We start from the raw sequence: 14,183 nt of genomic DNA on the forward strand, positions 1-14,183 counted from the left end.
AGCCTATGAAAAAGCTACCAGGGGCATCTCATGGGGCCCCCTACTGCCCCGGGCCCTCGGGCAGTGCCCGAGTTTCCAAATGGTCAGTCCGCCCCTGGGAATGTTAAGCTTTACATATTCATAGAAAACCTTAAATATATAGGGACTGTAAGTTCGCATATCTTGCAGTACACGCTGAGGACTGTCCGTGATATCCTTTTAATTTGCACTAACATACAATTTTTGAGGACAAGCTTTCTGGGTGTACTCAATTCATCAAGGTCCAAGCAGTACTCCTTGGACCTTGAAGAAGGGGACATACCCCGAAAGCTTGTCCTGAAAAACTGTATGTTAGTGCAAATAAAAAAGTATCACAGACAGTCCTCAATTTTTTCTGTTGCAAATGCACTAATATGGCTACAATTACCTCTTGCAATACATGCTGAAGCTGGCCAGCTGCGTCAAAGTGATCCCTCTATGGCCACTCCCTACTCTACCTGTATATATACATACTGAACACTACTGTACTCATAATACTCATAATACTCATGAATACTACTGTCCTCACTTCCTGGCTTAAACCATCAAACCACTGGCTGCCAAAGCACGTAACATGCCTCTGAAATCCTCCAGCCATCCTGTAAAGTGTAGTCACCGCTGATCACAGCACATAATTGCTTGTAAAAATCACTGTACTGTATAAGATGCTAGGTGTCTGTCAGCGTGATTAGCACAGATCTGATTTCCACCCTACGATACAAAACATACAATCACTCTGCTGACTTTTCTAAGCCGTATGGGTTACAGTTTAACCCCTTCCCTTCTGTAGCAGGATGTGAAAGAGTTAAGCACACACACACACTGGTCTTTTCATGACTGTTAGGAGGTGGAAGGGCCATCAGCCTGCACACCAGTCCTTTTTCTTCTGTTAGCAGGCAGAAGCAATTCAATCCAATGTGGTTTGAAACATGAGTAGGTCACTGTACACCATGATAAAATTCCCTAATCCCTGGGCCAAATTTCCCTGAGGAGGGCCTCCTCCTACCCCTTCACTTTCCAAGCTGACTTTTCCATTCCCACTCTCGTGTTTCCCTCTCCTTCATTTCTTTCATTTCCCCTACCTTAAAGCCTTGATACTCGATCTGTGGCCAGTGCTCAGGTTTCAGTTTTTACAGCTTAGACCGTCTATTGCTGTATACATTCCTTTCTTTCTGCTCTGCAGTGATTACTTACTGAGGCTTATTTTACACTAGCCCAGATGAAAGCTGTTCAGATGAAGGGAAACATAGCCAGGCTTTTTGAACATTGCAGATATGAAAGTGCACAAGAGCACATTGTGTCCTTCTTGACATTTTGTAACAAACTCTGTATCCACTATGTTGTCGGTGCATTCTGAGACCCTGGAAGATATGAATCTAAACATGTGCAGTCTTTGCATATTTACCATTAGTGGTCCATGCGTCTGCCAGGCACAGGACACTGAATTCTATCTATCACACGAATGACCATAGCAATGTACAAACTGCAGCAACCAATCAGAAATCATCCCTTCATGAGTCAAACTACACTGGGTTACTAAAGCTGAACTCCGGCCAAAACTATTGTTACACAGTAAAAATAAATGACCACTAATGACATGTGCCTCATCTTGGCTGCTGCAGTGTCCAATAAATATCTTTAGCTGGCCATACATGGGTCAGTTTTTATTTCTTTTTTTTGCTGAGCCAGAAGATTGAAAAGAAAAAAAACAAAAAACAAACCTGACTCCCCCATCCACACATTTATTATTTATTACAGGTACTTAGAAATTGGCCCTAGTATCTGTATGTATGTAAGTTAGGGACTTTAGATTGTACACCCCTCGAGGGTTAGGGACTGATGTGAATGTACAATATATATGTAAAGTGCTACATAACTTGACAGCGCTATATAAGTACCTGTAATAAATAAAAATATAGTGCCGTCAATTTAAACAGCGCTCTACATATATATTGTACATTCCCATCAATCCCTAACCCTCATGGAGTGTACAGTCTAAGGTTCCTAACTCACATTCATACATACACATACTAGGGGCCAATTTAGACAGGAGCCAATTAACCTACCAGCATGTCTTTGGAGATTTATTGTGGAAGGGGAATCCTTTCCACTGTGCCACTGTATTCTGACAGTGGAGAGACTCCCTGCCATCAAAATACACTGATGAGTGCTGCAGCACTGATTAATTGAAAATGTACCACCAGGGCAGTTACTCTGCCAGGGGTGGACTGACCATTTGGAAACTCGGGCTCTGCCCGAGGGCCCGGGGTCAGTAGGGGGCCCCATGAGATGCCCCTGGTACCTTTTTCATAGGCTTTTTTGAGTTTGGGCAAGGACACAGAGGCCCCATGATCCCCTATTGCCCGGGGGCCCCATGAGTTGTCAGTCCGCCCCTGGTCTCTGCTGATCTGGTCGAATTTTGATCCATGTATGGCCAGCTTTAGGGTTATCATACATGTACAATCAACATTAGATTTACCAAAAGCCCCTACCTAATCTATCCAATCAGGCCGACTCTTGGTCTATATACTTGTTCTTAGATCTAAGGCTCCATTCGCAATAACGTGTCTCCAAAGTCGCGCAATTTCCAGTTTGACTTTTCTTTTAATCCAACAACTTTTATTTTCAAGATAATAGAGAAAATGGAACAATACTTACAGAATCCACAATGACATTACTGCAACAGCAGGATTACACATAAACAGAAATGGTAATCAAACAAAACAGAGACCACAAGGATCCAAAAGTTTTCCAGTTTGACTTTGGAGTACGACTTTGATGCAACTTTGATCTGACTTTATAGTCTCTGGACCAAAGTCACATCAACAATCGAACCAAAGTAGCACAGGCACTTTTTCAGAATCGCTGTGACTTTAGGTTGCACAGATTCGAACAGATGCCATTGAAAAGAATTGGCTGCGTCTGGTCATGCAAACTTTGATGTTCAAAGTCACACAAGTGTGAATGGAGCCCAAAGGAGATTGTACAATCACATTGTATTCTACAAGATGAGCTTTAATTTCATTTACTCCACACTGTCCTGATGCCATAGAATGTCCAACACTGGGGTTTAGATCACTGACTGCAGAGCACTGATCATAGTGGGCTGCCTTCTGTACCCCACCCTCCATTCAGAAAAAGCCTTGCAAGCCGTTTTGTAATTGGAGGAAAGATTGTAACCTTTATCTGCTCCTCCTCCAATCATAGTACACCTTGCTGTTTGATGAAAACAATACAAGGCTGTTTCTGAATGGAGGAAAGGATAAATCAATTGGCCCTCTACGACTTCAGCCAGAATTGAAAGTTTCAGAACAGCACTGAATTCTTAGATTGTAAGCTCCAAGGAGCAGGGCCCTGGTAACCCTCTTGTATTGAACTGTATTGTTGCTGTATTGTCAACCTATTATATTGTAAAGCGCTGAGCAAACTGTTGGCACTATATCAATCTTGTATAATAATAATAATGAGAGCAAGTGATTTAATGAAAACTACAGACACACTTTAGTAGCGGTAATTCAATTGATGTAAAAAATTGTTTTTGGCTGCAGTTCATCTTTAAATCTGATTGGCTTCTACGGGTAACTATATATATATATATATATATATATATATATATATATATATATATATATATGCATTAGAAATGTAATAAACGCTTGAGCTTTTGAGCTGCTTTCTTTGCCATGTGTACTTAATCCATTTGCTACCGTATATCTGAGAACACATGCTGACCAGTTCCACCAGAGTACTAGCAAGTCTATAAACTGCTCTAAAGCTGACTTTTTTTGACTACTAAAGCACCAGTTAAAAATGGTGTAATTTTCCCCCTTACAATGTTGTTTTTGTTTCATCCCCACTAGTTCAGACAAACATCTGCTATGAAGAACAACTATCTCCCAAACCACTGAGAGCGCCTGCAGCCAAAATAAACAAAACAAACCCAGAGGATCCAGCACAGTCAGCCTTTATATCCAGCCAGGATAACATTTCACATGTTTTGATTAAAATTAGCTAATTTGTAATTCTAGCCCCTATGTTAAAAGCTGCAATCCATATAGATCACGTTAAGCGGAGGTTTAGGCAGCCAATGACAATGTGATAGATATAGGCAGCCCTGGAGGGGGGCGTGCGGAGCTATAATTAACCATTTCAATTAATACATAATGTTTTGTAACCAGAAATAATACACGCTGCCTCCCAGGGACTGGTAGAAGAAAAGGCCTGTTCTCTCCGGGGGGGGGTGCAGAAAAACAGCCAGTCCCTGATTAGTATGGACACATCTGTCAATATTACAAAGTTGCCCTGACTGCTCCCAAATTGAAAGAATTCAACCTGGGAATATTTTCCAACCATTACTAAGATAGAGATGCCTCACTGTGTCTAGGAAATTGAACAGCGATCCAATCTATTTCAGTTTGCTAAAGTGTCATCATGTTTACAAATAATCACCCTTTGTTTTTTTTTTGTTTTGTTGTTTGTTTTTAATGTCTTTCATTCTTCTTTACATACCTCTTCCATCCCTTTTTAGCCATTTCCTGTCCACATGTACTCACTCAGGCTGCACATCATTACTCTGGACTGACTGCCTGATAGTGACAACAGTGGAGCAAGCTTGCACAATGTGGGGGAGATTTACCAAAACTGGTGCATATAGAATCTGGAGCAGTTGTACATGGTAGCCAATCAGCTTCTAACTTTAGTTTGTTCATTTAAGGTTTGACAATAAAACCTGGAAGCTGATAGGCTTCTATGCAGAGCTGCACCAGATTTTGCACTCTCCAGTTCTAGTAAATCAAACCCATCATGTCTACTCATTACACATGTAGCATCCATAAGAGGGGGCGTGTGACAGGGTGACAACGCAGCAGAACATTGGGAAAACAGTTGTCACCCCATAACAAGAAACACCCTTTCTACATGTACTCGCTCCAGCACTGGTTGCACATCATTACCCTGGAACGACTGCCTGATAGTGACAACGGTGGACCAAGCTTGCACACTGTGGGGTTGATTTACTAAAACTGGTGCATTCAGAATCTGGTGCAGCTGTGCATGGTAGCCAATCAGTTTCTAACTTCAGATTGTTTAATTAAGCTTTGACAATAAAACCTGGAAGATGATTGGCTTCTATGCCGAGCTGCATCAGATTTTGCACTCTCTAGTTTTAGTAAATCAACCCCTGTGTGTCTACTCATTATACAGGTAGTATCCATAAAAGGGAACGTGTGACAGGGTGACAACGCAGCACAACATTAGGGAAACAGTTGTCACCCCATAGCAAGAAGCACCTGTCCTGTCTACATGTATTTGCTCCAGCCCTGGTTGCCCACTGTTACTCTGGACTGACTGCCTGATAGCGACAACAGTGGACCAAGCTTGCATAATGTGGGGGAGATTTACTAAAACGGGTGCACACCGAATCTGGTGCAGTTGTACATGGTAGCCAATCAGTTTCTAACTTCAGCTTGTTCAATTAAGCTTTGACAATAAAACCTGGAAGCTGATTGGGTTCTATGCAGAGCTGCACTAGATTTTGCAATCTCCAGTTCTAGTAAATCAACCCCTGTGTGTCTACTTATTATACATGTAGTATCAATAAGAGGGGACGTGTGACAGGGTGACAACGCAGCAGAACATTGAGTTAACAGTTGTCAACTCATAACAAGAAGTACCCGTCCTAGCTCCAGTACTGGTTGCACACCATTACTCTGGACCGACTACCTGATAGTGACAACAGCAGACCAAGCTTGCACAATGTGTTTCGACTCATTACACTTGTAGTATACATAAGGTGGGGCCTGTGACAAGTTGACAACGCATCAGGACATTGAAGAAACAGTTGTCACCCCATAACAAGAAGTAGCTGTCCTGTCTAAATGTACTTGCTCCAGCACTAGTTGTACACCATTGCTCTGGACCAACTACCTGATAGTGACAACAGCAGACCAAGCTTGCACAATGTGTTTTGATTCATTACATTTGTAGTATCCATAAGAGGTGCATGCGGCAAGGTGATAACGCAGGAGGAAATTGGGAAAACAGTTGTCACCCCATAACAGGAAGTACATGTCCTGTATAAAGGTACTCACTGCAGCACTGGCTGCACATCATCACTTGTCACCTGACTGTCAGACAGTGACAATGATGGACAAAGTCAGCATAATGCATGTTAACACATCTCATTGGAAGCATCCCAAAGGGGGCAAATGATAAGGTGACAACGCAGGAGAATAGTGTCTGCATGCATTCACTCCAGGACTGTCTGTGCATCATTGCTCTGAACCGACTGCCTGAGAGTGACAACAGTGGACCATGACTGCGTAATGCATGTTGACACATTACATAAAGGGTGCATGTTACAGGGTGACAACCCAGGAGAATAATCAGGAAACAGTTGTCACTCTGTAACAGGAAGTACCTAAATAAGGACCTTCATGGCAAGATCATCAAGCTTTATTTTCATTTTCTTTCATCCTTCTTTGCATTTCAGCACTGCTGGTTTGCTGCACATAATCTCTCTGGGCCAACAGCTTGATAGTAACAGTGGCAGACAATACTGTTTCGGCACAATATGCTCCTAATATTCATAAAGGGGTGTGTGCCAGGATGACAACACAGAAGAAACAATGGGAAACAGTTATCACCAGGGGCAGACTGACAACTCATGGGGCCCCCAGGCAATAGGGGATCATGGAGCCCCTGTGTCCTTGCCACACTCAAAGCACACCCCAAAAAGCCTATAAAAGGTACCAAGGGTATTTCATGGGGCCCCCTACTGACCCCGGGCCCTCGGGCAAAGCCCAAGTGCCTAAATGGTCAGTCCACCCCTGGTTATCACTCCATAACAGGAAGTACCTATTCTGACTGCATACACTCACTCCAGCACTGTGGACCCATTACATGAGAGTGACAACTGTGGACCATGCCTGCACAATGTGTGTCAACACATTACATGAAAGAGGAGATTTATTAAAATTGGACCACACAGAATTTAGTGCAGCTCTGCATAGGAACCAATCAGCTTCCAGGTTTTATTGCCAAACCACGTGAAAAATGATTGTTTGTTTTTGAAGTGTATTAACCTTCCATGTGCACTTTACTGCAAAGGCTAGTTATAAATGGGGGTGGTTGCCATCTTTTTGTATAGCTTCTTCACTGATTTGGTGTGGGGACACTATGGGGGAGATTTACTAAAACTGGAGCACACAGAATCTGGTGCAGCTCTGCATAGAAACCAATCATCTTCCAGGTTTTATTGTCAAAGCTTAATTGAACAAGCTGAAGTTAGATGCTGATTGGCTACGATACACGGCTGTACCAGATTCTGTGTGAACCAGCTTCAGTAAATCTCCCCCAAAGGGTACATGTGACAGGGTGACTATGCAGTAGAACAATAGGGAAACAGTTGTCACCCTAAATCTCTACACAGCTTACCATAAATCTTACCATACACAGCTACACCAGATTCTGTGTGCACCAGCTTTGCATAGAAACCAATCATCTTCCAGCCTTTATTGTCAAAGCTGAATGGTAGGTTCACAAATGTGTGGGTGGTGCGGCTGCGGATCCACACAAAAACCCGTGCAGCTGCACCACCCGCACAGAAGAATGTGGACCCGCCATTAGTTCTAATGGCACACCACCCACGCTGGAAATCGCAATCGTACTCGGAACCGGGGTTCCCTTGTGGGCTGCGTTTTCAGAAGACGTGCAGGGACTTTTTCCCTGCGTGTCCCGGGGCTCCATTCAAATGAATTAGCTCTCGTGCCCGCGCAAAACATGGCCCACAGGAACACAGATATGTGCCTAGGCAGCACAGTGGCTAAATGGTTAGCACTTCTGCCTGGTAGCACTAGGGTCGTTGGTTTGAATCCCAGCCACGGCACCTCCTGCCTGGAGTTTGCATGTTCTCCTTGTGCCTGCGTGGGTTTCCTCCGGGTACTCTGGTTTCCTCCCACACTCCAAAGACATGCTGGTAGGTTAATTGGATTCTGTCTAAATTGGCCCTTGTATATGAATGTGAGTTAGGGACCTTAGATTGTACACCCCTTGAGGGTTAGGGACTGATGTGAATGTACAATATATATGTAAAGCGCTGCGTAAATTGACAGCGCTATATAAGTACCTGAAATAAATAATAAATGTGAACCAGGGTAATTGAACAAGCTGAAGTTACATGCTGATTGGCTACCATACACAGATTCTGTGTGCACCAGCTTTAATAAATCTCCCCCAAAGGGTACATGTTACAGGGTGACCACACAGGAGAACAATTGGGAAACAGTTGTCACCCTATAACAGGACCTAAGCAAAATCAGCAAGCTTTACTTTAGTGAAAGCTGCAGATTTAAAAAGCTATAGGATTACATGAAACAGATGCCAAGGGATTGTAGTGACTGAGATTAGATCTGCTTGAAGATCTGTGGACTGGCTTCTGATTCTCAGTTTAGTGACAATCCGAAAGTATGATCGTGACCAATCCCAGCAGAGACAGCCCAGTCTGTGTAGTAGCGGAGTCAGTCCAAGCTGTGGAGCACATCTGGGTGGCCATGGTTGTACACCGCCACTGCACACAGCCATCCTGGGCACAAGAAAAAGTCCCAATACACACAAAGCTAGCCATGTGTGCTTTCGGTGACTTTCCCGATCTCGCCGTCATGTGCAGGCAGGATGTGACAGCCCACTGACTGCACACTGACAGCCTAGCCCTGTGGCCAGTGTATGGAGCGATGTGTCACAATCCCAGCAGGTCAATTGACAAGAGGCGGGGCTGACACCTCCGATCCATCGGACACAACATGACATTTCCCTGGCAGGCTGGCAGGCAGGCGGGCTTACCTTCATCTCCTCATTGATCTCCCTCTTCACCGGGTGTGCGGGCTTCCTGCTCCTTTTATTTTCGGGGGGTCTCCCCTCTTTCTCCATCTCTGCCATGTTTTCTAGACTTTGTGCTGATGAAATGGCTGCTGGAAGTAAAGTGGACGTGCAGATGAGGGGGGAGCAGGGAAGTGAAGAGGCGATCCCCCCCCTGGATTTAGAGGTGAAAGGCGTCAGGGATGGAGAAGAGTTGGGGGAGGGCTGGGGGTGCCAGGCTGCTGGGCTCGGGGTGGCCCGCTGTCACATCAGCCATCTTCCGCCTCTGTCTGCATTAGTCCCGAGACCGCCGCCGCCGCCGCCGCCGCCTCTGGCTTTGTGTATGTGTGCGCGGTGTGTAGTGCTGTCGGTGTGTGTGTGTACGTTTGTGTGACTGAACGAGAGAGGGAGGAGACACAGAGAGAGCTCCTTGTGTGGAACGGCAGAGGGGGTTAGCCCCTCCCAGACGGGGAGACAGGGGGAGGAGCCAGTGGATGCCAAAATCTGCTCCCCTGCCCCTGTGTGTGCTGATCGGGGCTGTGCTCCTTCCTCCAGCCTGCACACATCTGGGGAAGGACAGGGCTTGGGTGGGAGGCATGTCTGGAACCACACAGACAATTCTACCTGCATCTTCATACAGACATGTACACCTTCATAGATTACACAGAGGTACACCTTCATAAATTATAGAGATATACACCTTCATAGAGATATACACCTTCATAGATTACACAGAGGTACACCTTCATAAATTATAGAGATATACACCTTCATAGATTACAGAGATATACACCTTCATAGAGATATACACCTTCATAGATTACACAGAGGTACACCTTCATAGATTACAGAGATATACACCTTCATAGAGATATACACCTTCATAGATTACACAGAGGTACACCTTCATAGATTACAGAGATATACACCTTCATAGAGATATACACCTTCATAGATTACACAGAGGTACACCTTCATAAATTATAGAGATATACACCTTCATAGAGATATACACCTTCATAGATTACACAGAGGTACACCTTCATAGATTACAGAGATATACACCTTCATAGAGATATACACCTTCATAGATTACACAGAGGTACACCTTCATAGATTGCACAGAGGTACACCTTCATAGATTGCAGACATGTACACCTTCATAGATTACACAGAGGTACACCTTCATAGATTACACAGAGGTACACCTTCATAGATTGCACAGAGGTACACCTTCATAGATTGCAGAGATGTACACCTTCATAGATTACACAGAGGTACACCTTCATAGATTGCACAGAGGTACACCTTCATAGATTACAGAGATATACACCTTCATAGAGATATACACCTTCATAGATTACACAGAGGTACACCTTCATAGATTACAGAGATATACACCTTCATAGAGATATACACCTTCATAGATTGCACAGAGGTACACCTTCATAGATTGCAGACATGTACACCTTCATAGATTACACAGAGGTACACCTTCATAGATTGCACAGAGGTACACCTTCATAGATTGCAGAGATGTACACCTTCATAGATTACAGAGAGGTACACCTTCATAGATTACAGAGAGGTACACCTTCATAGATTACAGAGAGGTACACCTTCATAGATTACACAGAGGTACACCTTCATAGATTACAGAGAGGTACACCTTCATAAATTACAAAAATGTACACCTTCATAGGTTACAGACATGTACACCTTCATAGATTACAGAGATGTACACCTTCATAGATTACAAAAATGTACACCTTCATAGACGGGAGAGATGTACACCTTCATAGATTACACAGAGGTACACCTTCATAGATAACAGAGATGTGCACCTTCATAGATTACAGAGAGGTACACCCTCATTGATGGGAGAGATGTGCACCTTCATTGATGGGAGAGATGTGCACCTTCATTGATGGAGGAGATGTGCACCTTCATTGAAGGGAGAGATGTGCGCCTTCATAGGCAGGAGACATTCACACCTTCATAAATATCTGAGATGTACACCTTCATAGATTACAGAGATGTACACCTTCATAGATTACAGAGATGTACACCTTCATAGATTACAGAGAGGTGCACCTTCATAGAGTACAGAGATGTACACCTTTATAGCCAGGAGAGCTGCACACCTTCATGGAGTACAGAGATGTACACCTTCTTAGTGCACACACTCCTTTATGGGAAAGATGTACAGCTTCAGAAAAAAGAGAGATGCACACCTTCATAGACAGGAGACATGTACACCTTCATAAACTGGAGAGATGTACCCCTTCATAAATAGGGGAGATGTACACCTTCATTGATTACAGAGAGGTAAACCTTTATAAATAAGAGAGATGCACACCTTCACAGACAGGAGACGTGTACACCTTCATAAACAGGAGAGATGTACCCCTTCATTGACAGGGGAGATGTACACCTTCATAGATTACAGAGAGGTACACCTTCATAAATAAGAGAGATGTACACCTTCATAGACAGGAGACATGTACACCTTCTTAAATTGGAGAGATGTACACCTTCATAGACAGGAGACATGTACACCTTCTTAAATTGGAGAGATGTACACCTTCATAGACGGAAGGGATGCACACCTTCATAGACAGAAGAAATTACCCCTCTGAAGAAAGCTAAGATGCATACTTTCAAAGATAGGAGAGATGTACACCTTTATAGACAGGAGAAGAACACACCTTCAAAGATAAAACAGTTTTACACCTTCATAGATAGAAAAGATATACACCTTCATATACAGGAGAGATGTACAACTTAATAGACAGGAGTGATGTGCACCTTCTTAGACTGGCAAAATATACATCGTTATAGACGGGAGAGATATACACTTTCATAAACAGGGGATGTACACATTCATAGGTAGGGGAGATGTACAGTACATTTCTGTAGATGAGATGTATACCTGCATAGATAGGAGAGATGTAATGTACATCTTTGTAGATAGGAGAGATGTACACCATCTCAGACAGGAGCAATGAACAGCTTCATAGACAGGATAAATATACATCATCATAGACAGGAGAGATGTACATTGTTATAGGATAGTTGAGCAATTTCATAGACAGGAGAGATGTGTACCTACATAGACATGAGAGTTGTGCAGCTTCATTGACAGGAGATGTACATCTTCACGAACAGGAAAAATGTACATCTTCATAGACAGGAGATGTAAACTTTCATAGATAGGAGAGATGTACACTTTTATAGATAGTAGATATGTGCACCTTCATAGAGGAGTTGTACAACTCCATAGATAGGAGAGTGGTACACCAATTATAGACAGGAAACGTACACATTCATAGATAGGATATGCACTCCTTCACAGACAGGAGAAGTATGCCTTCATAGAAAGTAGGGGGTAAACCTTCGTAGATAGGAGAGTTGTACAAGTTCTTAGGTAGGAGAGATGCACACTTTCTTAGGAGATGTGCATCTTCACTGATAAGACACATACATCATAGATCAGAGAGATGTACATCTTCATAGATAGTTGAGATGTACACTTTAATAGATAGGAAAGATGTATACCTTTATACACAGGAGAGATATACATCTTTGTAGACAGAAGGGATAAACACCTTTATAGATAGGAGAGCTGTACACTTTAGTAGACATGAGAGTTGTACTCTTTCATAGAGAAGTCTTGTACACCTTTATAGATAGGAGAGATGTACACCTTCATAGATAGCAAAGATGTACACCATTGTAGACAAGAAAGATGTACACCTTTACAGACAGGAGAGATATACACCTTATTTGACAGAAGATGTACACTTTAATTGATAGGAGAGGTGTATACCTGCATAGACAGGAGATGTACACCTTCAAAGAAATATATACAGTATACACATTCATAGATAAGAGAGATGTGCACCTTCATATACAAGGGAGCTATACAACTTCATACATGGAAGAGATGGATACCTTAATAGGCAGGAGATGTACACCTTCATTGATAGGACATGTACGCTTTCATAGTTCAGAGAGATGTACACCTTTATAGACAAGAAATACGCTATTTTGCCAAAAGTATTGGGACGCCTGCCTTCACATATGCATGCACTTTAATGGCATCCCAGTCTTAGTCCATAGGGATCAATATTGAGTTGGCCCACCCTTTGCAGCTATAACAGCTTTAACTCTTCTGGGAAGGCTGTCCACAAGGTTTAGGAGTGTGCCTATGGGAATGTTTGACCATTCTTCCAGAAGGGCATTTGTGAGATCAGGCACTGATGTTGGATGAGAAGGCCTGACTTACAGTCCCTGCTCTAATTCATCCCAAAAGGGTTCTATCAGAGGTCAGGACTCTTTGCAGGCCAGTCACATTCCTCCACCTCAAAATCGCTCATCCATGTCTTTATAGACCTTGCTTTGTGCACTGGTGGGCACTCATGTTGGAACAGGAAGGGGCCATCCCCAAACTGTTCCCACAAACTTGGGAGTGTGAAATTGTCCAAAATGTCTTGGTATGCTGACGCCTTAAGAGTTCCCTTCACTGGAACTAAGGGGCCAAGCCCAACCCCCCTACCACCATAATCCCCCCTCCACCAAACTTTACACTTGGCACAATGCAGTCAGGCAAGCACTGTTTTCTTGACAACCGCCAAACCCAGACACATCCATCGGATTGCCAGACAGAGAAGTGTGATTCATTACTACAGAGAACACATCTCCACTGCTCTAGAGTCCAGTGGCGGCGTGCTTTACACCACTGCATCTAATGCTTTGCATAGGCTTGGATGCAGCTACATGGCCATAGAAACCCATTTCATGAATCTCTCTACGCACTGTTGTTGTGCTAATCTGAAGCCCCCTAGAAGTTTGAAGGTCTTTAGCTATTGACTCAGACAGAAGGCAGACAGAAGGCTATTTCTGCATGCACTGCCCCAGCGCTGTCATTTTTTGTGGCTTACCACTTTGTGGCTGAGATACTGTTGTTCCCAGTTGCTTCCACTTCGTTATAATACCATTAACAATTGATCGTGGAATATTTAGTAGCAGGGAAATTTCACAGACTTATTGCACAGGTGGCAACCTATCAAGGTACTACAGTTGTAAAAAATAGGTAGTGAGTGCAAGAAACAAATATACCCAGCAGCTGGCACAACGTGGCAAACCCTTTGTCTCCACCAAACAAATAATAACAGTAATGTGCAGTGCTGAAGAAAGTGAATGGATAGCAATAGGTATGAATATAAACGTAAAAACCAACGTACAATAATAGAAAATCCCCAGATAAGAGGAATTGATGATAGTCCTAAATGTATGATGTGATTAACCCA

The 14,183-nt window shown here is 43.3% G+C and overlaps 1 protein-coding gene across 3 annotated transcripts in view; it reads right to left on the reverse strand.

The window, feature by feature from the left end:
• SOBP (sine oculis binding protein homolog) overlaps window positions 1-9,279 on the reverse strand; it is a 246,459-nt gene extending 237,180 nt beyond the window's left edge. For 2 of the 3 annotated variants that reach the window (XM_089664910.1, XM_089664917.1), the window contains exon 1: window positions 8,857-9,279. In XM_089664910.1, coding sequence (XP_089521036.1) covers window positions 8,857-8,952 — 96 coding nt within the window. In that variant the 5' untranslated portion in view covers window positions 8,953-9,279. The remainder of the gene's footprint in view (window positions 1-8,856) is intronic. The other variant, XM_089664924.1, reaches the window with a different exon arrangement.
• Between the last annotated feature and the right edge of the window lie 4,904 nt (window positions 9,280-14,183).

The sequence above is a fragment of the Staurois parvus genome, unplaced genomic scaffold (genome assembly GCF_062004578.1).
Source record: "Staurois parvus isolate SC_StPar_1 unplaced genomic scaffold, SC_StPar_1.0 ptg000048l, whole genome shotgun sequence".
Lineage (NCBI taxonomy): Eukaryota > Metazoa > Chordata > Amphibia > Anura > Ranidae > Staurois > Staurois parvus.